Raw genomic sequence first — 23,048 nt, 5'->3', positions numbered from 1 at the left:
CAGAGTATATTCTTCAGCAAAAAAAAAAACAAGATACAGATATGCATAGAGTAGTTCCTCTACTTTTCTGGGATGGAAAACAAAATTTAAAATTTAAGGAAGATCGAAATTAACAGCATTACACACAATTCTTCACCTCAGATCAAGCTATGCTTGTATAAAGTCAAGTGGTATACAAATAATATGTCAGTAAGAAAGCTGACCTACTTCCTTTAGCAGCTACAGATGCCTATCAGCTTTGATTCCATCTCTTCCTTGAAATCTATCAATGCTCAGGGATATGGGCTCCAACGACATTTCTGATTTTGGCATACCTAACACCATTTCCTTCTGCTTAAGCAGCAAGACCATCCAATCACTCTCTAGTTTCACCCTTTCATTCTCCAACTTCAATCTCTCGAGCTCTCTGTCTTTCTTGCTGCGAAATCTCAACCATTTAAGCCGCTGTTTCTCAAGATCAAGTGCCTCAGCCTCCAACTTGACCTTTTCCACCTCAAGTTGCCACATTCGTTGCTGAATCAATGATCTTTGTTCTGCAGGAGATTTTGCCACATCTTGAAACATGGACTCCAATTCCACTCTATAACAGTCCTGCCTGCCAGGCAACAATGAGAAATTAGAGCTTCCTCCATTCACGTTGCTTCTAGCATAATAACCCTCCATCCTTCCAGATTTGATATCAACATTCTTTTCATCATCTTCATACGACTCATCACTGTCTGACTCGTAATTTTCATCAGCTTCATGCACCTCAGAAACATTGTTTTCATTTGGATGGGTAGCCAGAGGCATTATATGAGCTTGTAAATCAATATCATGACAGCCAGGTATTCTCTGACCATTATGGAAAGCACACATTTCCCGATAAAACAGATGTTTTGAACTCAATATCTTTTTTACCTCATCCTTCGCCTTTTCTGTCAAGTGCGGCATGGCATCCATTAGAGACGGATTTTCCACCACTTGGCAACTAGTTTCCCTACCAAGAATGTCATTCAACTTCTTGTATCTTTTATTCAAGTCATTGAACTTGTCCTCACATTGTTGAGGAGAAACACAACAACCATTACTAATCATAATGTTTGAAACCATTTTCCATTTCCCCTTCTTTTGCAACATTCCAGATTTCCTCTTCAACCCATCCTTAGCATCAAACATGCCCTCATCCCCAACAGAAGCTACAACTGCTATTAGAAGTCTAACAATGTTATCAGTCCACTTCATTCGTTGCCAAGGAGATTCCTTTTTATCCTTTCCCACATTACAGTTCTCACCATTCCCATCCCCTGTATAACTTGGCTCCTCATCTTCACTAGACGTATTATTACTAAGCGAACGCCCAAGAGATATTCCCTTCCCCTTACCAAAATCCATTGACATTCCCTTCAACGACAACCCTTTCGCCTCTACAAACCCTAGTGGTTGCTCATTCTCAATGCCACTCATCATGTTCATGGGATGTAACTCAAGGGGTTGATGGGTCATTAATGGATGACCCATCTGACCTTGTTGGAGATCATCCCCCGGCATTTCCATATCCAATAATCGACCATTCGATCCCATTCCGGATAAAAACCCGCCTCCTAAACGTGGTCTTTCCATCAATATATGAACCCCTAAAGCTTAATCTTCAACAACTCAACTACAGAACTAATCTCCCTCAATCAAATAAGGCCTCAGCTAAACAGTACAAATTCCATTCCTCCCTAATTTCAAACCCTATCTTCAACAATCAGCAAAGATCGAAGAATAGAAGAACCCCAGAAAAAGCAAACAACAACCTACGAATTTAGTTGCTACTAGCTAATAGAAACCCACTAAAAATAACAGCTTGATTACACAGTATTCAGCTTAGGGTTTACAAACTCAAAGATTAAGGAACAATATAGCACAAACAAAGTACAAAATTTTCTAAGATTTGAAAATTGAAGTCAATCAAAGTTATAAGCAATCAATAGAAGCTATATCCAAGTTGGAAACTTTAAACTAGTACAGAACAAGATTACCGAAGATTGAAAGCACAATTTGATCTTCTTTTAGGAAACTTAATTAGGGTTTAAGTTACCTTAATCATTTTACAGAAGAAGCTTCCTGATTTTCAGGGTAGAGGAGAGAGAAAACGATCAAGGAAGAAGTGATGTTCCACAATTTTGGGACGCAAAGTGCAAAACACCTGAAATACGGGGCAGGAAATGGGGTAACCCACCGAAAGGGCGAGAGGTTCCTTTGGAGTTTGGACTGATCGGAGTGTCTTTAAAAAGCTGTTTTTATTTAGTTGACATCATTTGATTATCATGATTTTAAAGATTAACGTATTTACTCTCTCATTCTCGACATTGTAAAATTATAAAAAAGCGAAAATTAATAAAATTATAAACTGAGACGATTCAAGCAAGATCATTATTGACTATAATTTATCGAAACTATAAATCACAAAAGCTAGTTAAAGGATGTAGTTTATTATCATTACTAAGGGTCTGTTCTCATTGACTGAATTGAACTGAGCTGAGTTGAACTGAACTAAACTGAATATTTTATAAGAGAAGGAAATTAGGAGCTGAACTGAACTGAACTGAATTTCAACATAAAAGAACAAGCCCTAAATTAATACAACTCGTATTCCTATTTGGATAAATGACAAATAAGGGAGATATGTGTACCAATAAGGTCTTGATCACGTTATTTCTTCTACTACCTCCGTTACAATTAGACATTTTCCCTACGAAGTAGTGTGCATTATTTTTTATTTTATTTTTTTCGAGGGAGAGTAGTGTGCATCATTTTGACTAATATTAAGCTGCAAATAAGCACAAATTCGATACATTTTGCCTACGCTTATGGGCATCTTGTAATAGGAAGCTATCTTAAATATTACAGTTGTATTTCTTAATATACGATCAATGTGGTGAAAGAAAGGGTTTACAAACGGATTTGTTAATTTCCATGGCTGATGCATATCTGCTGATAACATCGATGTCCAAGACAGAAGACCAATTCAGAAATCATCCTACCAGTTCCGGTGGATTATTTATATGAGGACGGAGTATCATTCTTATGGTTGATACCTATATGAAGCGATGCCTTAGTGGGTAAGAGATCAAGTAAAGCATCTGAGATTATGGGAATCAATTAGAACAGTTAGAAATAATAATTGAACATACTTTACACTTGGCAATAAAAACCTCTACAGTTATGCCTAAATATTTGAAGATAAAGCTTCGGTCATCAAATTCTTTCAACATTCAAAGGCTTCTTGTAAGACTGCAACAACAGAGAAGAACAGACCACACTAAGGGATGAAGCGGCCATGCAAGCCCCAGCAACCCAAGGCGGAAGCCGAATACCAGTGAATGGAAACAAAATTCCTGCAGCAATAGGCATGGCTAGGACATTATAGCCAAGGGCCCAAACGTAGTTAAGCCGAATCTTGGACATTGTCTTTTGAGAAAGGTCAATGGCTGTCACGACATCTTCTAGGTTGCTCTTAATTAGAACTATATCAGCTGCCTCAATAGCAACATTAGTGCCAGCGCCTATTGCCATTCCAACATCAGCTGCAACTAGGGCAGGGGAGTCATTAATGCCGTCTCCCACCATTGCTACCGTTAGACCTTTCATCTGGATAGTCAGAAATAGCAAATAAATACAATACACTAATTCCACAGCACCAGGAAAAAAAAAACAGTTACTTCCACGATTCACTATTTCACATGGTTATATAAGAAGCGAGATACAGTCCACAGCAAGGCATATCGGATAGAATTTCATTCATGCACAGGGATACTAACACAAACACGCACAGAAACAGTACCCCGCAAAAATTAGGTTCTGATCTCTATATGTTAACTTGTCAGAATCAAGAACAAATTTGCCACTTCATTCCTACTACTATTCATTCAAGCTTTGGCATATTACTACATTATTACGTACTCCGTACCTTATATCTTGATATAATCATAGTCACTTTGTCATGAAAATTTTAAGGGTGTAAAGGAAAAAAAACAGGGTAAAGCAACAATGTTTCCAAAGAAAGGATACTACACCTAGGGTCATGCTTTCATCTAATCCCAATTATTAGCGATAAAAATTTAATGTGACACACAAACGTATAAACGCATCACCAAGGCAGCAAGAGAAATGAGAAAAAGCAAAAATTCCATGCATATTGTTATCAGCAATCCAACCTGAATTTCTTTTATCTTCCCAGCTTTTCCAATTGGATCTGTTTCAGCAAAAACTTGATTAATACCAACTTCTCTTCCTATTGCTGTTGCAGTACCCCAGTTATCACCAGTTACCATGATGCTTGTGACGCCCATAGACTGAAGATGTCTAATGACATGGCCTGCCTCCGGCTTCACTGGATCAGTCACAGCAAAAGCCCCTGCAACCTTGCCATCAATGGCAACTAACACACAAGTTTGAGCCAATTTTTCTGTCCCTGAGATATACTCCTCGACTTCATAGTTGATTGGAACACTATGAACCTGCAGGAGCCTCTTGTTTCCTACCAAAACTATCTTCTCGCCGACCTTTCCACAAACTCCAGCTCCAGGATGCACCTCAAAATCCTTTACATCTTCAACATGGTCGGCCAATGATTCATGTTTCTTACGCTGAACCTTAGCGTGTTCAGCCACAGCTTTAGCTAGGGGGTGCTCGCTGTTTGCCTGCAAATATATTGGAGGAAAGAGCAGCTGAGCACCAGAGTGATTTACGTTCCGTCATAACGATTGCCGATTCTCAAATCAAAAAGGTATTAAATCACTGGCAACTAAAACATTACACTTTTCCTCAAAAAAAAAAAAAGGAAAATTTGCCAATTACTACCGCAAGTTAATACTACTTTGTAAATTACTACCGTAAATTAAAAAAGTTGTGAATTACTACCGCAAAAAAATTTTAAGATGTTGCGATTACTACCAAACCCCCATTAAACCCAACTATGACGTCATTATATCACTTTAACCCATGGTTAAAGCCCTTAACCATGACGTCATTATATCCCTAACCCATTTTCTTTTTTTTTTGGGGGGGGGGGGGCTGGTTAAAGCCCTTAACCATGGTCAAACACGGGTTAAAGGGATATAATGACGTCATAGTTGGGTTTAATGGGGGTTTGGTAGTAATCGCAACATCAAAAAATATTTTGCGGTAGTAATTCACAACTTTTTAAATTTGCGGTTATAATTTACAAAGTGGTATTAACTTGCAGTAGTAATTGGCAAATTATCCAAAAAAAAAAAAAAAAACTAAATATATGAGCCATTAAAATGAAAGATCATGTTCACTTTCCGAAATATCATGAATAATGCATGATGTGTGAGCCAAACAAACCAAATGCACATACCTCTATAGCAATTGCCATATCACATAATTCCTTCATTGTAACCCCAGAAAAGAGAACAGTGCTGACAACAACTGGCTTTCCTACAGTCAATGTTCCTGTCTTATCAAAGACCACAGCTTTAACCTACAATAAATTAATCAAAACAGAAGCAACAGCAAAGAACATCAAGATCCTGCATCAAAAGTAGCACAATCCTTCAAAGCAGTAACATCAATGCTGAAAAAACATGCCACTGTGAGTGTGAGATCTAGTTTCCCTTTAAAATAGGCCAAATAGAGTAAATATCCATGAGGTGGTCTATGTATTCTTATTGCTACCTAAAAATATAAAAAGTTATGACAAATCATCCAAACTTTAGCTCCTCATTTGGATAGCTCAACTTGCAATCTAATATATAATTTAAGAGTTTTTCTTTTCAACTTTCACTCACAATACTCCAATTCTTGAATGGAGAAATTCTATGCATTCTCTTTTTTTAATTTTTTTTTTTTTTTAATAACTACCTCTTTAACTTCCATTTCTCCATTATTTCAAACAAAAAAAAAAAAAATCTACAACTACCAATTAATTTTTCCTTTTAAATATACATAAATGCTCCAAACTCCTTGAGTTCTCATGCATTTATTTTTTTATATTATTTTTTTAAATTTAAAATTAAAAATAAATTTTTTTTTATTTTTAGAAAAATAAAAAAAAAAACAACTACTACCGATTCCAAAAAAAAAAACAATAACTACCATCCCACTATTTTTTATTTTTTTTTTTGTATTTTTTACAAGGGAATATTACTAATATTACACTTTTTTTTAAGTACACTAATAACATTTCACTTTGTGTTATTATTTTTTTTTAACGTAGTATAATAGATGACATGCAGTACCACGAGTATATAGTTCATTTATCATCAATTCACCATAACACTCAAAATCCCCAACCATTCGATTATTTGCAATTTTTTTAGGGAATACATACCTTCCAAACAACTTCAACTTCTCTTAACCAAAACAAAAATATATATATATATATACAACACGTTTTTTGCGAAACTGGTCTCATCGAAAAACTGTTTGCAAAAGAGCAGAAAAACTCCTACATCACTGAACCAAGTTACCCCGGTAACCTCTATAGCTTTGACAAGGTAAACCCCATAACTACTTGCCACATTGCGTGGCCACCGACATATATATAAGAGTAGACCCTGTTCTTTTAAGCTTTTGAGCAGGGCAAAGAACATAAGATTTCAGCATAGCAATTAGCAGGGAAAACCAAGTGTCAACAAATTAATAATATTCAGTAGAGCAGAGCTAAGCAGAGTTCAGCAGAGCAGACCAAAACACAAGTCTACAACAGCTCAAAAGAACAGGGTCTAAGTTACAACATTAAAATCAACTTCCCGTATTCTAAGTAAATTTTTTCTTATAGTATATATTTAATATCTTTCTCATATAATATATATCCCGTGCATTTTGCACGGGTACACTCTAGTTCAATAACATACAAAGTAAATATATTGACACAATTGAAGGGAGGCACATATTTACAAGGGCGGTTTAAGGAAAGGATGATAAGAGTAGGACTTTGGTAATTATCTAATTTCAATTAAGTATTTAACTTCACATTTCCGAAATGTAAATAGTTTCAATTGCATTATTATCACTAATATGAATTGATTCTATCATCTTAAACAAATAACGCAATTAATAATACGTGGAAAATAAATAAAAGTTAGGCATTTTTGAATAATTTCTGCACAGCAGCCACAAGGAAGCCTTAACTTAATAAAATGATACCAGTATATAAGAGAATGGAAAAGTCATGATCCACAGTTATGAATATCTAGGCCTCCTATTACATTTATCTCAGGTCTTCTCGACATGTATGCAATAACCTGAGCAAATGACAAAATTAAGCCAATGAAAGCCAAACTTACCTTGTGTGCCTTCTGTAGAGCTGCTCCCCCCTTGATGAGCACACCAAGTGAAGCACCCTTCCCAGTAGCAACCATAACTGCAGTAGGAGTCGCCAGTCCCAGAGCACATGGACAAGCAACCACAACAACAGATATTCCAAACTGCAGAGCAAGTTCAAATTTGTCCATGGCTTTTGGGATCCAATGTTTTGGATAAAGACCAGCTACTCCAGTGACAAACCATGCAACCCATGTAATAAATGCTGCAGCAACTACCTATATTTGATCAATATTAAAGGTCAACATTATCACTTTGAATCAAGAAAAGATAACCATAAATACTTTATATGCAAAATAAATAAGAAAACAATTTTTAAAAAATTGAAATTCCAAGTCTGAATAGAATATAACAAGTGCAACATAATGTACAGTCCTCCCCAGATAAAAGCCTGGTCTCCTAACAGTATGACAAGCTAGCTAGGCCAAGAGGGCATTCATACCCACCTAACACAAAGGATCAGATAAACCCACATACTTTACTTATGAGATTTAGTTTATGACTTCAAGCTTAGCATCCTGATCAGATCACCCCGCATATTTTCCTCGAGAACTTTAAGATTCGAATGCATAACATAATAACAGGTCAATATGGAAACAATGAACTTACAGTTGGAACAAAAAACCTTGATATTTGGTCAGCCAACTTCTGAACAGGGGCTCTGGCCAACTGAGCAGCCTCCACAAGTTGAACAATCTGAGAAAGGGCAGTCTCTGATCCAACATGTGTAGCCTTCACTATGATACATCCATTCTCATTTGAAGTCCCACCAATGACCTGTTTACAACATCAAGCAGGTATGTCCATCATTGAGTTGTTCCAAGAGACAAAGGCACAAACAAAAACCAATCTACAATACTCAATTATACCTTATCACCAGGTCTTTTAGTAACTGGCTTTGCTTCTCCCGTGATCATACTTTCATTTACATAACTTTGACCATCAATAACGATCCCATCAACAGGAACCTTTGCTCCAGGAACAATCTTAAACAAGTCATTTCTCTGTATAAGTTGAGTGCTTATTTCTGTTTCTGAGATGATATTTCCACTGCCATCCATTGTCACCAAGCACGCCGTATCTGGAGCAAGCTCTGACAGCTTTGCTAAAGCATCTGAAGTCTTCCCCTTCGCCACAATCTCCAAATATTTGCCCAAAAGAATAAAAGATATTAACATAGCACTTGTCTCAAAAAAATCTTGCCCTTCAAAGTCAAGGGAAGTCAGGGATTTAAGCAATATGTAGAGAGAGTAGATGTAAGCAGCATTGGTTCCCACTGCCACTAGAACATCCATATTAGCAGATTTTCGCCTTAACGCATGATATGCCCCAACATAAAACCTGAGAAAGAGTGTTTTGACAAGACAACATCATCCAGTATGATACATAAACCAGATTAGAAAGACATCGTAAGTAGCATATTCACTTGTACAAACCAATTTTTTTTTAAAAGTACCTTCGTCCAATGATGAACTGCACTGGTGCGCAAAGGATACATCTCAGCAACATTCCAACAGTAAGCAAGTTGTGAATCCTGTAGTTTAACCAATCCCCATAAGGAGGAAGCATTGGGAGTACCATGGAGAAAACAAGCACCGGGACAGAAAAAAGGCAACTCCATAAGAACTGATTTTTGTACTTATGAATCTCATTTCTATGATCCAAATCTCTCTGTCTTGGAGGGACATACAAGCTTGCATCATACGAATTTAGGCCAGTAGAAGCCTCTCTAATCAATTTTATCAGAGATCTAGGACCAGTTACATCAGGATCATAGCTTACAGTGATCTTTTTTTCTTCCATATCCATGTCAACGTGATTGACACCAACAGCTAGCTCAAGAGCAGTTCTAATAGTGTTGGCGTCTTCAAGGGTATGAACTCCATCAAGCTTTAGGTGCACTTTGTTCACATCATTCCCAGGGTTAATAAGATCAGCTTCAAAACCAGCATCTTCAACCGCTTTTATGATTTGGTTAAGGTTTGTGACATTTGGGTCAAAGTGAACCTTGGCTTCCTCAAGAGCAAGACCTACCACGGCCTTTTTCACCCCATCAGCATCTGAGAGTGCGCGTTCAACGGCCTCTGAGCAGCTAGTGCATGCCATTCCTTTTATTTTCAGTCGACATACTTCTATTTCTTGATCAGGATACCCCTCAACTTGAAATCCTGCATTTTCTACGGTTTCTTTTATTCTTTTTGACTACAAAAACAGACAAAAAAAAAATATCAATCTTAAGATTCTTAACTCTGCACATTAATGACGGTGACACTAATGACAAAGAAAATATATAAAACAGCAAATAACATGTAAAAATAAGAGATTATGAAATCAGCAAGGCATATCAAAATGCTTAACTATCAGCTAGAAATTTGTAATTAGGCTGACATTTATATTCAATCCTAAAGCATAAATCCAATTTTCAGATTTAGCACCTTCATTTCTGTTATATAGGATCCACATATGAAATGATCAGCAACATTTATCTTCTGAAGTTGAAAAAGGGGGGCAGGAATGCAGGATCCTGATCCCTATGGGTTCATTCCCTTCAAAAGAGAGCAGGAGAGAAATGACAAGAAGCAATAACTGATGTAACTCAAGTAACAATTCAACTGAAAAAGTAAGAACCGTAAAATCACATGACAAGGGTTAGAATTTGCCACTAACATCAACAATTTCCGGCATGTATTTGACAACAGCTTGTCCATCCATTGATGATACAACAACACTCCTAATTCCATTGAGTTTCCCTAACACGGATTCTACTGAGTTCGAGCATGATGCACACTCAATACCCTTTATCTGGAATTTCACCACTTTAATCTTCTCGACGCCACATGGACTTGGTGGATAGATGTTAACCGTCACACTGTCCTGAGGTTCCAATAAAGGAACATTTAGATCAAACTTTCCATTCACTTCCATTTTAGTTGCAGCAAGATTTCAATTATCAACCCTGTTAAGAATCAGATATATAGATTATAGATTAGTTTTCTTCCTGAACTCAGATTATAGATGCCATAACATTTGATCAAGTCAACATTTTAAATGATTTTAAAATGTTTTTTTAAAAAACACCTAATTCAGTTTCAAACCTGCTTTTTTAATATTGATTTAAAAAAAAAAAAAAAAAAAAAAAAAGTCAATAATCACTATGCATACCCATAAGAAGAAATTTTGATTTTAAAAAATGCATAAATTTCTTGGTAAAGCAAACTAAGTTAAAAACATATGCAAATGAATCAAATTATCATTGAATTTGATCATATATGCTTACATACATCTACAAAATTCAAAGCAATGCATCTAATTTATCACTCAAAACCCTAGTTACTTCAAAAACTGCAAAATCAGAGCTTCACAATCAAAATTCCCCCTCAAATTGCATACCATACACCAATACCAATTCACAAAGCCTCTAATTCACCGCGCAAATATCTTTCAATTAAATTGGCGAATTAACTACAAACCACGACATTAAAATCCACAAACTTAGAAAATTATTCGATTTCCAGAAAAATCACAAGAATATGAAAATTTTACAAAAAAAAAAATAATGAAACAAAATTGAGTGAGCATATGTGAATGGAAATTACCTCAAATTGTCAAATGAATTGCACGATTTTAACGTCCTAAAATCCAAAATTAGGGTTCCGAAATTCGGCGAAGAAATTGGGGATGAGAATTTTGGCAAAGATGTGCAGCACACCGCTTTGGCAACAAGGGAATCAGCGGGGACCTACTTTTTAAAAAATATTTCGAATTTGATTTGTATTTGTATTTGTATTTGTTTTTTTGTGTTTTGGTCGTTTCTTTCCCACCAAGACTTTTTGTGTGAAAAATTCCACAAGTTGCCCCCCACATTTGCCACATAAGACTGTAAGAGTATACGGTATACCGTTCCTTCAAATAGTTACTGTTAGACCTTTCACCTCATTTTTGCTTATATGAATTCACCTTAACTTATTTAATCGGTTCTTATTTGATTTAATTTGGTCTTATCTAATCTAACTTGGTCTTATCTGATCCTATCTTATTGTTTGATTTGATAAATTTTTTCAGGCCTTATAGATTATTAATGGTCGGTTGTCGCTATGCTCTGTCACTTTATTTTCACTAATTTCATATTACAAATAAGCAATTTTAGGTTCAATTTACAACTACAATAATATTAAAATCAACTAATGAAACTCATTAGCTTAGGGCTTGTTTGGCATCATTTTTTGTTTTCAGCTTCCTGTTTTTTTTTTTTAAACTAAAAACCAAAAACAGGAAACAAGAAAAAGGTGTTTCCACTTTTCTGTTGTCAATTTTCAAAATTATCATGATTTTAATAAGTCTAAATATTTTTTGATTCATTATGTGACATATATAATATATTTTTAAATAACAAAAAACAGAAAACCACAACGATGCCAAACGAACCCTTAAACTTTTGGTTGAGTTTGTCATTCAACATGCTATCAAAAGTCAGCATGACATAAATCTCATCATCCCCTCACTTTGCCCAAATGACTCTCGAATTAGGGTGCGTGATAGAATACAAAAATTGATCAAGGATACATGGGCTTCAACCAACCATTCAACCCTTTGATGAGTCATAATGTCATTACATATTACAAGTGATATTATGAACATACTTACACTTATAGCATGTATACTTTTTTTTTTTTTTTTTCTCCGACCCTAAATGTTCTTCTGGTTTGTAATCTAAACAATACTCATAACTTTTAATCTCCCGAATTCTTCTAATTTCAATGTATAAGAAGAAAAATATAGACAAGTGAAATCTTGTTAAGCACCGTAATCCTTAGCTTGTTGGCCATATCATCTTATGTGGAGGACTTTTAATCTAATTTCCCCAATTAAGAGCCTGACCCGATTAATATGCTATATTAATAAATTATGTTAACATCAACACAATTTTTTTTTCTATCTCATATTATTCCTCCAAGCACATGCACAGTAGCACACCGAAAAATGATACTCAATAGGTATTATTCAACGGTACCTGGGTTTTAACAAAGGAGCGTCGTGAGGTTTGTTTGACGAAAACCAAGCTAGCTTGAAGAAAGCTTCATAGGTTTCGATCTTTGCCAAAATTGCTCAAGACATGGTTGAAAAAGGTAAGATTACATCGTGTCTGGTGGTTCATCTCGAACTCGTGACAAACGGTGGTGATTGTGGCGGCGGATACTCAGACAATCGCTCTTTATTGTTAAAGGTTGAAGATCTAATATTTGTACGTGAATTTATAGCATTATCCCTAAATAACTCGCGAAAATGACATTTATACACTGTGATAAAAACAACTTTTTTGTTAAAACATATGGTACTAAATTGTATTTTCACTAAATACTCCGTATAGCATTACAAGAATTCAAATTACAAATTGATTTTAAACTCTTAAACATTGCTAACACAATAGATCAACCCAATTGAAAACTTACAACCCAAGACATGTAGAATTTGTTATACATATCAAAGTGTATAGTTGTACACTATACCCAAGTAATCCAAGATTAGTGTTTGTTTTTGTTGTCAAAAATAAAAAATTAGTGTTTATTTTTCATTTGATGATTAAATAAAAAACAATTATCAAAATGAGAACAAAATAATCATAGTTATACATTACATCCGGGTGTATATAACAAGTTGTATGAGACATGACCCAACATGCAAATACTTCGAAGTCCAAATTAATGTTATATTGTTATCAGACCGACCGGTTTGAGCGTTTGACATCGTCTGCTTGAATTTAACGTCTGCCTTTCACTCAAAAACCAAAAACCCTTTCTTCCCCAAAACCCTAATTCAATGATCAGATAACAAACAAACCCCAATTTTCAAATCAACCCAATTTAAATTTTACCATAGAAAGCCTCAATTCCACTCCTATTTCTTCAACTATGCTTAACAATGGCGATATTGAATTTAAATCATCCGCCATTAAAATCCCTCTTTCTTCACCTCAAAATCCCATCCCTCACCTCCCATTTTGCTCTCAATCCCTAACTTCCACCCTCTCACAAGCCAAATTCTCAATTACCCAGTTCCTAGATTCCCTCAAATTCCACAGAAAACCCATCAAATTGCGCTCTTTCCCATCACCATTGCTGTGCTCTTCGACATTGGCACTGAACGAGTCGACTCAGGCTCAACCCGGTGGTGCTACTGGTGGTGGTGGTGCGATTGAGGTGGCTCAGACAAAGGCACCGGTGAGTCGGACTCGGAGGGAGGATGAGGAGAGAGTGTTGATTAGTGAGGTGTTAGTGAGGAACAAAGATGGTGAAGAATTGGAGATGAAGGACTTGGAATCAGAGGCATTAATGGCGTTGAAAGCGTGCCGGGCGAATTCGGCATTGACGGTTAGAGAAGTTCAGGAGGATGTTCATCGAATTATTGATAGTGGCTATTTTTCTTCATGTATGCCTGTTGCTGTAGATACTCGGGATGGTATCAGATTGGTCTTTCAGGTATATAATTTTGAGTACTCCGTATATAAATAATATTTTGATATGTTCTGTTTTAATGCATATTAAATTTGATTGAATGCTGTTGCTTATATGAGCTATGTAATTGAGAATAGATGAAGTTATAATTTAGGTTGTGCTATGTTGCTAGTTATCTGAAAGAGAATTTGAGTAGCAAACCTTTAGTGAACACAATTTGTATCAGTGTTAAGAATTTGAGAATCAAACCTTGAAATTGCGCCAGCGAGTTTTTAGGATTGCCAGCGTTAAATAAGATAGATTGGAATAAGAAAAGCAAATTGTTGAGCCTTAGGTGCTGTTTGCGGTATCTTCTCTTTGTTGCGAAGCGAGTAAAAGGGAACTCGGAAATTTAAACGGAGGGAGAGGGTAGGGGTTTTGAAGTTTCATCTATATTGTGAAGGGTAGAGGGATTGTATATTTGCATCAATATCATTTTGTCCAGGAGCTTATTTAATTTTCTCTGCCACGGTCATATATCCTCATGGGCTCGTGGCACATGCCATATTACCTTGTTATATGTTTTGTGCTGTAGTCAGTATCTAAATACCCCTTGAAGCCCTACTTTATGTCCATAGGTATATTATATGATCACGCTTTTATTATCTTGGTGAATATAGCTGCCCTGAATCTAGATATTCTTCTTTTTTGAGGTAGCTAGTTTGTTTGATTTGCTTTCTCTTTTGTCGCACAAGGTAGAACCAAACCAGGAGTTTCGGGGATTGGTGTGCGAAGGAGCTAATGTTCTTCCGTCCAAATTTGTAGAGGATAAATTTCGTGATGGATATGGTATAGTGTTTTTTTTTTTTTTTTTGTTTTCTTTCTCTCTCTCTGTTGCTAAAGTTTGTGAGCTACTTAAAGTCTTCTCTCCAATAAATTAAATTTTGTCATCAAGCTGTGCAGGAAAAGTGGTCAATATCAGGCATTTGGATGAAGTGATTGAATCCATCAATGGATGGTATATGGAGCGTGGCCTTTTTGGCATGGTTAGTATTTGTTTTTTTTTGTTTTTTTTTTAAAAAATTCATTTTAGGAAAAATGGAAAACAATAATCCCACCTTTGCTCGGTCTTCTAAAAATAATCCCACTTTCAATTATTCCAGAAATAATCCCACCTTTTACATCAATCTTCTTTTAACAAGCCCTTTGACTTGTTACTTGTTCTACCGGTTAAATAATTTTCTTTTTTTTTTTTAGAAACATGTCTCCTCGAGTCCTCTCCACCATCACCACTGCCATTGCCACTGCCAGTCTGCCGCCCAACACTAATGGCCAACCAAAATAAGCCCACCTCCTTTCCAACCACCCTGCACCCATTACTACCCCCCCTTACCTCTCCCCAATAGCCACCTCCTCACCACCACCAAAACCACCATCCCTCCTTCAACTAATGCTAACCATCGATCCTCACCAGCCCACTACCCCACCTGGAACTCACCTCCAGCAACAAAATCCATCGTCGTCTAACAACCAAAAGAAAAAAAAAACACATTCTCCAAATTTCCACAGTTAATTTAAGAAGATTGAAAATTGGATTTTAGTCGCAAGAAAGCAAACAAGAAACATAAAAAATGCATTCATCAAGAAAAATAAAAAGGAAATCATATATAGTAGAAACAAAGAGGAAATAAAAAACAAAGAAACCTAGTCAGGGACGAAAATGGAAGAGTTATAAGAGGAAGAAGAAAGGCTTTGTGAATTGTTCATGGCTACTTAGAAGGGTTAAAGTAGTGGGAAATTAATGGAGGAAAGAGAGACATTTGCACCCCGCATTTCATAGCGACAAAATCCATTGTTGTCACCATTGTCACCCAAAAATCTCACCCCGCAACCTCCTCCCTCAACTAATTCAATGCTAGTCCACTACCGTCACCACCATCGCGTCGCCCCAGCACAACAATTAACAATGTTTAAATTAACCCAAATCACCAATTGAATTGACGATAAACCCTTTAATTATTAATATAAACAATCCATGTTACCTTAGAAGTTGCTTTAATGGGGGAGAGAAAGCTCACACGCTGCTCTGATGGTGAACTTGGAGTACATTCAATGGAGAAAAGGGAAGGAAAAGGGGTGAGATTGTTTAAGTGAAAAAGAGGAAAGGGATCGGAAAAGGAAGGGGAAGGTGTCGGGTTGGTCAGGCGGCAAGGGAATGGGTCGGCTTCGGCTGGGAGGGTGGGGCTGGTCAGGCCGGCTGCTGCCATGTGCTGAGGCTATCTCCGGTGAGGGTAAAAGGAAAGGAAGGGTGGGAGTTTTTTTTTTTTTTTTTTTTTTTTAAATCATCAAAATAACCAATTAGATAGCAACACCTGTCAAGTTACCTTCTCTAACCAGTTGCCAACCTAATAAAACCGGTCAAGGCTTGTTAAAAGAAGATTGATGTTAAAGGTGGGATTATTTCTGGAATAATAGAAGGTGGGATTATTTTTGGAAGACTGAGCAAAGGTGGGATTATTCTTTTCCATTTTTCCTTCATTTTAAGGTTATGAAATTATTCTCTTTTGTTACCTTTTCCCCAAGGCGAAAGCTGTAATAAGTTGGAGCAGAAGATTCATTATTCTATTCTTACAGGTTTCAGGTGTTGAGATTCTTTCAGGGGGTATACTAAGGCTACAAATTGCTGAAGCTGAGGTCAATGATGTCTCAATACGTTTTCTTGATCGAAAGACGTAAGTTTTAAATTTATCATATTTGCTTCTTTATAAAGGCAATATTAAGAAAAAGATATGGGCGAAAAACAAAGAATGGTGTCTATGTTCCACTGATAGTCTGATATATTGGGTTTATAACTAATTGTGTAAATTAAATTGTTTTCTTTCAGCCGTGAGCCAACTGTGGGGAAGACAAAGCCTGAAACAATACTCCGCCAACTTACAACTAAAAAAGGGCAGGTAAAATTATTGCATTCACTGTTGTATATATCAAGTGATATTACATGTTCTTTAATGTGTTTAATTGTAATTTTAAGTTAGAGATGCTGCTGAAGAATATTGTATATACCTCTCTGCCTATAGCTGCATTCTGTTTGTCTTTTGACTTTCTTAGCCGTTGAAAATTTGTGATTTACTTGTACAACCCTTTTTTTTTTTTTTTCTATATAAAAAAAATACTATTCTTGATAAGACCGGCTGTTTGAACTTTGAACTTTTATAGATAATTTTCTAGATATAGAGTTCTCTGTCACCTTTGGAAATCAATTTCAACTTTCAAGCACAATAGTTTTAAGGAAATTTTGACATTTGCTACCGGGAAAAATACCTCGATTCACATTTGCTACCGTTTTATTTTATTTTATTATTATTTTTATTTTATTTTTTTATTTTTTTATTTTTTGTTGCTACCACCTAAATCTGAGTTTCTTAGAAATTACTACCTCATGCCTTACACACTAAATATTTCCGTTAGTGGGGCTCAACCACCGTCATACCACCCCCTCCCCTCAACTGCCACCCCTCCCCCTCCTCTCCCCTTGCTTGCGGCCAGTGCCGGCGAACCCACCCCCTCCCTTTCCCCCGCCCACGAAGCCAACCCCCCTTCTCTTTCCCCCACCCACGAAGCCAACCTTCCCCACCCACCGAAGCCAACCCCATCGAATTCAGCCCCCCTCCCCATTCCCTCCACCGGAATCATTCCCCTCCCCTTTTCCTACCTTTTTCGGCCACCCCTAACCCTAAACCACCACCACAAAACCACCATATGTGAAACCCGAAACCCTAAAACCCGTTTAGGGTGGTCTAGGGTTAGGGGTGTCGGTTTTTGGGTGGGGAAAGGGGAGGGGGGTCGCTTCCGGTGGGTTAACGGGGATGGGGTTGATTTCGGTGGGGTTGGCTTCGTGGGTAGGGGAAAGGGAGGGGGTGTTGGCTTTGTGGGTGGGGAAAAGGAGGGGGGTGGGATCACCGGCCGCTGGTAGGTGGGAGGGGGTGGCTGTTTTTTTTTTTTTTTTTAAAAAAAAATTCTTTTTCTTTTTTTTTGAATAAACTTTGGATTCCGTTAAGTGGTAGTAATTTCTAACAAACTCTGATTTAGTTTGTAGCAAAGTAAAAAAAAAAATTTTAAACGGTAGCAAATGTGAATCGAGGTGTTTTTTCCTGCTAGCAAATGTCAAAATTTCCTAGTTTAAATGAAATTTGTAGGGTTTCTATCATTGGTTAATTTGCCACTGTGTTTTTTATTTTCCAGCTTGAAATTCCTTGTGTTATGATCATAATAATGAGAAATTATATCAACTTTTAAACTTTGTAGTCTGATACGGAGTATGTTATTATGTATTCCCCATGCTTCTTTTGCAGGTTTACAGTTTAAATCAAGGAAAAAGGGATGTTGAAACAGTTCTAACTATGGGAATTATGGAAGATGTTAGCATTTTTCCCCAGCCCGCCGGAGGTAACTATAAATAGCAATTTTATCATCAAGTGATTTCAAGTTGATTTGATGCTATGTTAAGTTTTTGATTGTAAGGTTGGACCTTATCTCGGTTAAACTTCTCTCCTCCCCTCTGGTCAGTTTGCAGGCGTCTTTTTTCTTATGTTTTTAAAAAATAATCTTTTTTAGTCTTCTGCTGACCACTGGTTCACTGATGAATTTACAATGAATGGGGTTCTGTTGCTAAATTTGTAGTTGGCATGGCTGCATGACAAATTCAAGCTGCTTAAAATGTATTTTGAAGACATGTTCATTTCACTCTCCAAGATGATGCTTGAATGTACAGCCGTTGAGATTATTATATTGTGCGATCCTCTCCTTATTTGTGGCCTTAGGCATGAATTTTTGTTGATAGGTCAATTGATCCCTGGCTTCAATGTGTCTGATGGTTGGTGGAGAGTATACCCTCTGCTGCTTGAACCTAGGCTTTAAATTGAATTTTCTTGTTACCCAGTAGCTTGGCTATTTAATATATATTCTGCCTACGAACCACATTGTTTGGCTTCAGTTATCTCTTCATTTAAGTCTTGCTGTTGGTGTCACTTCATTACTCTTTAGAGACTATGGTGATATTCATGTTGGAAAAAATACGATAATGTTGATGATACTCTTTGAATTTGGCATCTGTCTTATTTTCATTATTCTAATGTCTTTCTTTTGCTTTCTACACTCCAGACACTGGTAAGGTTGATTTGGTAATGAATGTGGTTGAGCGTGTGAGTGGAGGTTTCTCAGCTGGTGGTGGAATTTCGAGTGGGTAAGACAAGAAACTGTGATAATGATCTACAGTCTTTAAAATGAAGGGTCTTGGCTATGTATATTTTTCTTCTGATTCATTATTACTATATAATTTGCAGGATAACCAGTGGTCCATTGTCTGGTTTGATCGGAAGGTACTTTTCTATTGCTTTGGAGTTCACTACGTAAAATAAAAAATCCTCACCATTCATGACTTACATGCCATAGTGATGGATACCCTTTAGAAAATTAACCCTTTTAAAGTTCTTTACAAACTGATTTGCATATCTATGAATATAAATCATGTATGATTTCCTTGGTAATTGTGAGTTGTCTTAGACTCTTAGTATCTGAAGAAGCTATAATTCTTCTTTACCATTCTTTTGTTTTTCATGCCGTTAGCAGGTTCATGGCCATTCCAATTGTGTACAATCTTATATATCATGTCACACTAGCTGAAACTATTATGTGCTGTTCTCTTATAACTTAAGAAGAGCTTTAGCTATTGCATCTTCCTTGATTAAATTAGGCATCTAGTATTTCAATTGTTGGTATTAGATTGGCCGATGATTTGTGGTTAATGGTTGAATGTACAACTTATGTGTATGAAGGATTTTTTATGGTGATAGGGTTAGTGGCACATCAGTGTTAAATTGGCAAAAAGGTATTTGAAGGTTGGATGGACAACAGGCAGATACCAAATGTGCTGTATTAAATTTCATATCTTTCTAAGGCCGCTACATGGTAGATACTGGCTTGAATTCTTTACATAACCTGCAGCTGTCTTCTGGGCACATTGGCTTTTGTTGCGTTCTCTCTCTCTATATATATTGTCATCTTGTGTATGTATGAGAAAATCAAGTAGAGGGCTCCTGGGAGCATTATATGGAGAATTAGATGAATCTTTTATATGTCTTGTTTCAAATGTTTGGGGTGCTTATGTTGTTCTTGTATAGAAGCCTGTTTTCTCTGAGTAATACTTTTTGATGAAACTTTATCTGCTTGAGTTCTTTGTGATCTTATAATTTTTTACTTGGATTCTTTTTATCTTAATTTTGGTTGCAGCTTTGCATATTCTCATAGAAATCTTTTTGGTAAAAATCAAAAAGTCAATGTCTCCCTTGAGAGGGGGCAAATCGACTCTATATTTCGAATAAATTACACAGTCCCGTGGATTGAAGGTGATGATAAGCGTACGCAACAGTCAATTATGATTCAGGTGATAAGCCACAATCTTGCTTATCTATCTTCTACGATGAAAAGGATATTGTTCTTTTTTTTTTTTTTTTTTTTTTTTTTTTTTTTGCGTTTTTAATTTGGTCATGTCACTTGTCTTAATTGGTCATCCAGAATTCAAGAACTCCTGGTACTTTGGTCCATGGTAACCAGCCCAACAATGGTAATATAACCATTGGCCGTGTAACAGCTGGCATGGAATTCAGTCGTCCTCTAAGACCAAAGTGGAGTGGAACAGCTGGACTTACGTTTCAGGTATCAAAAAATTAGCTGGTTTCATGCTTCATTTATCTATTACCGGAACGCATAGCTTTTTTCTGGTGGTATGTATGGAAACTTTGGGCATATCATTGTCTGATAGTTATCCAGGCGAACTCATGTTATTAATTTTTGTATTATTTCCCATTTATGCTATTGTAGCGAGCTGGTGCTCATGATGACAAGGGGGATCCTGTTATAAAAGATTTTTACAGCAGCCCGCTTACTGCAAGGTATAGGCCATTGTTGACATCAAAATTTGCAAAGTCTTGCCACTTTATTGCTGTTTGTTAATCTTGTATGAACTTTTGAACTGTATTTGATGTGCTTTTATGTTGTGTTCAGTGGGAATACTCATGATAATATGTTGCTTACCAAATGTGAGTGTGCCTACACTGGTGATTTAGGATCCTCAATGGTTAGTTATCAGTTAATTTAGAAACACGTATTTTGTTCATTATTCCTTCTTTTGCTCATATTGTACCTTTATGCAGTTGGTCTTCAGCATGGAACAAGGTCTTCCTATCTTGCCAGAGTGGTTGAGTTTTAATAGAGTAAATGCCCGGGCCAGGACAGGGGCAGAGGTTGGGCCAGCCAATCTTCTTTTAAGGTTTGTTATGCTCCTTGGTCTTTGGTTGCTTGTGTGTAAATGATTGGTACAATCTTCATTTCTTTTTTTGAAATTTTGAACTTTTTGACACTAAATCAATTGTACCTTTGGATTTTCAGTTTGTCTGGTGGTAATGTGCTGGGTAAATTCTCTCCTCATGAAGCATTTGCCATTGGTGGCACAAACAGTGTGAGAGGATATGAAGAGGGTGCTGTTGGCTCAGGCCGTTCCTATGTGGTTGGCTGCGGTGAAATATCCTTCCCTCTGGTATGTCAAATGCTCAACTGATTGCATGTTTTTCATACAACTTGTCTCTGTATATGTAGACTTAGATTCTGAAATCCTTATAGAAGTGATTTGCTTCAATTTCTGCATCTCTTAATCATCTTGTTATTCAAGTATGCCTAGTTTTTGGAAATGAAGACTTTGACACCAATTTCTTTTATGTGGGAAGTCGGGAAGGTGACTTAGGAATGTGTAATATTATGTACGTATAACCTAGCTAGCATCACTACTTACACTAGTTATTCTATAATTTTGTTAATTAAAGCCTTAGCATAACTAGGAATCTAGAATGGACCAATGTGTTAAAAATGGATCTTTGAAATTTGGTTATTAACATCCCAGCTTCTTAGCAAACTAGCCAAAGTCCACTGTTTGCTTAGTGGTTGACGTCATGCAGTTGCTTTAACATTTTGCATTCGTTCAACTCAGTAGAAGGTGTAAGAGCTTCTAAGAGAGATGCAACCAGAAAGTGTATGTGACGTTTTTGTTTTGAATTTCATCCTTCTGTATCTTGGGAATGCAATGTAGATTATCTTGCCTTTTTTGTAATGGGATTTAAAAGTTAAAATTGTGAATACTTTTTTTGTTTGTTTGGTTTAATGATCTTAATGGTTTACACTTCTCTTACATTCAACAAGATAGTCAACAAGATCTCGGTGATACCATTGACTTATCCCTTGAACATAATATTTTTCTATTTCAGTTTGGTCCAGTAGATGGTGCCTTTTTTGCTGATTATGGAACTGACCTTGGATCAGGCTCATCTGTTCCTGGTATGTGCATCTTTTCTAATCTTATAAGCATTTTAGAAAGGCATGATTTTTTGTTTGTTCCACATAGATCTAGATTTTGGTGGATTAAACTAAATTTGTGATGTTTCATAGTATTATATATCTTTTTTGTATTTGAAGGTGATCCTGCTGGTGCAAGAGGTAAACCTGGGAGTGGATACGGGTATGGAGCTGGTATCCGCGTGGAGTCTCCTTTAGGTCCTCTACGGCTTGAATACGCCTTCAATGACAAGAAAACTGGGAGGTTTCATTTCGGTGTTGGGCATCGTAACTAGCAACTCTTCTATGGGATCTTTCGTAGGTTGTCTCTTTCCTAATCAAAGTTTTTGTCCCGAAGTATAGATTAGGAACCACCCCCCCAAAATTACCACCACCCACATTTTTTTATAATTCACTGTTAGAGGTTCACAATTGATGTTGATTCAGCTTACTTGTGAGAGGGTTTACACATGAGCACATCCCTGTAACTGTCTTCCTGCTTCAATTGTATATTGTCTGTTTTCATTTTTTTTCTTGTTTAATCTTACATTATTTTTATCTTTTTTAATTACGCTTTGTGGAATTTATGTGCATTCAGGATTAGAATGACCTTTTTTTTTGGGTGTGAGGGAGCCGAAGTCCCTACGTGAGCAATGATGCATCTCTAATTTAATTTCTGGTGTTGGGTAATAACTCTCATACTTTAACCTACTAGGCAAAGTCTTGTTTATTTGCGCCTCAACGTTGGCTGAAGTAGGTTCTAATAATGTATGTATCCAGTCTTTGCAAAGACGGTCGTTTAGTTCTCTCTCAAAAAAAAAAAGAAAAAGACGGTCGTTTAGTATGACTCAGATGGGCAACGTTTGCCAATTTTACACAATGTATGACTTCAAATAACATTGAACTATAATTGCCAAA

The 23,048-nt window shown here is 36.5% G+C and overlaps 3 protein-coding genes across 6 annotated transcripts; 1 reads left to right on the top strand and 2 right to left on the bottom strand.

The window, feature by feature from the left end:
• Nucleotides 1-219: 219 nt before the first annotated feature.
• LOC110696158 lies at nt 220-1,563 on the bottom strand. Its single transcript, XM_021873446.1, has one exon. It carries the CDS (start codon nt 1,561-1,563, stop codon nt 220-222), a length of 1,344 nt encoding a protein of 447 aa, XP_021729138.1.
• Nucleotides 1,564-3,082: 1,519 nt separating this feature from the next.
• On the bottom strand, nt 3,083-11,095 carry LOC110696008 (copper-transporting ATPase HMA4-like). 2 transcript variants are annotated; one of them, XM_021873265.1, is made up of 9 exons: nt 10,914-11,095; nt 9,985-10,273; nt 8,774-9,519; nt 8,187-8,658; nt 7,927-8,094; nt 7,281-7,535; nt 5,351-5,473; nt 4,185-4,670; nt 3,083-3,618 (listed from the first exon to the last, which is right to left on the bottom strand). In XM_021873265.1, exons 2-9 carry the CDS (start codon nt 10,240-10,242, stop codon nt 3,226-3,228), a joined length of 2,901 nt encoding a protein of 966 aa, XP_021728957.1. In that variant the 5' UTR covers nt 10,243-10,273; nt 10,914-11,095; the 3' UTR covers nt 3,083-3,225. The 2 variants fall into 2 exon arrangements, with proteins under 2 accessions (XP_021728957.1, XP_021728958.1); XM_021873266.1 differs by lacking the exon at nt 10,914-11,095 and adding an exon at nt 9,753-9,863 and having other exon boundaries at nt 9,985-10,113.
• Nucleotides 11,096-12,928: 1,833 nt separating this feature from the next.
• Nucleotides 12,929-22,860, top strand: LOC110696007 (outer envelope protein 80, chloroplastic-like). 3 transcript variants are annotated; one of them, XM_021873262.1, is made up of 16 exons: nt 12,929-13,793; nt 14,504-14,597; nt 14,712-14,794; nt 16,383-16,480; nt 16,633-16,702; nt 18,101-18,194; nt 18,909-18,990; nt 19,091-19,126; nt 20,037-20,190; nt 20,322-20,462; nt 20,628-20,698; nt 20,811-20,883; nt 20,960-21,075; nt 21,195-21,342; nt 22,064-22,133; nt 22,272-22,860. In XM_021873262.1, the coding sequence occupies exons 1-16, from the start codon at nt 13,227-13,229 to the stop codon at nt 22,424-22,426; spliced, it is 2,052 nt and encodes a 683-aa protein (XP_021728954.1). In that variant the 5' UTR covers nt 12,929-13,226; the 3' UTR covers nt 22,427-22,860. The 3 variants fall into 3 exon arrangements, with proteins under 3 accessions (XP_021728954.1, XP_021728955.1, XP_021728956.1); XM_021873263.1 differs by having other exon boundaries at nt 13,615-13,793; nt 14,508-14,597; XM_021873264.1 differs by lacking the exon at nt 12,929-13,793 and having other exon boundaries at nt 14,704-14,794.
• Nucleotides 22,861-23,048: the final 188 nt, after the last annotated feature.

Source organism: Chenopodium quinoa, unplaced genomic scaffold, assembly GCF_001683475.1.
Source record: "Chenopodium quinoa cultivar QQ74 unplaced genomic scaffold, ASM168347v1, whole genome shotgun sequence".
Lineage (NCBI taxonomy): Eukaryota > Viridiplantae > Streptophyta > Magnoliopsida > Caryophyllales > Amaranthaceae > Chenopodium > Chenopodium quinoa.
Note: the sequence above shows the minus strand (reverse complement) of the source record. Positions and strands in the feature narration are given on the sequence as shown.

Coding starts and splice junctions, on each gene's coding strand:
- LOC110696158 (XM_021873446.1), bottom strand. CDS start 1,563: ATGGGATCGAATGGTCGATTATTGGATATGGAAATGCCGGGGGATGAT.
- LOC110696007 (XM_021873262.1), top strand. CDS start 13,227: ATGCTTAACAATGGCGATATTGAATTTAAATCATCCGCCATTAAAATC. Junction 16,703..18,100: donor TTACAACTAAAAAAGGGCAG/GTAAAATTATTG, acceptor CTTCTTTTGCAG/GTTTACAGTTTAAATCAAGG. Junction 21,076..21,194: donor CCAGCCAATCTTCTTTTAAG/GTTTGTTATGCT, acceptor TTGGATTTTCAG/TTTGTCTGGTGGTAATGTGC.
- LOC110696008 (XM_021873265.1), bottom strand. CDS start 10,242: ATGGAAGTGAATGGAAAGTTTGATCTAAATGTTCCTTTATTGGAACCT. Junction 8,659..8,773: donor CAGTTCATCATTGGACGAAG/GTACTTTTAAAA, acceptor ACTCTTTCTCAG/GTTTTATGTTGGGGCATATC. Junction 3,619..4,184: donor GGAAGATAAAAGAAATTCAG/GTTGGATTGCTG, acceptor CTGACTATCCAG/ATGAAAGGTCTAACGGTAGC.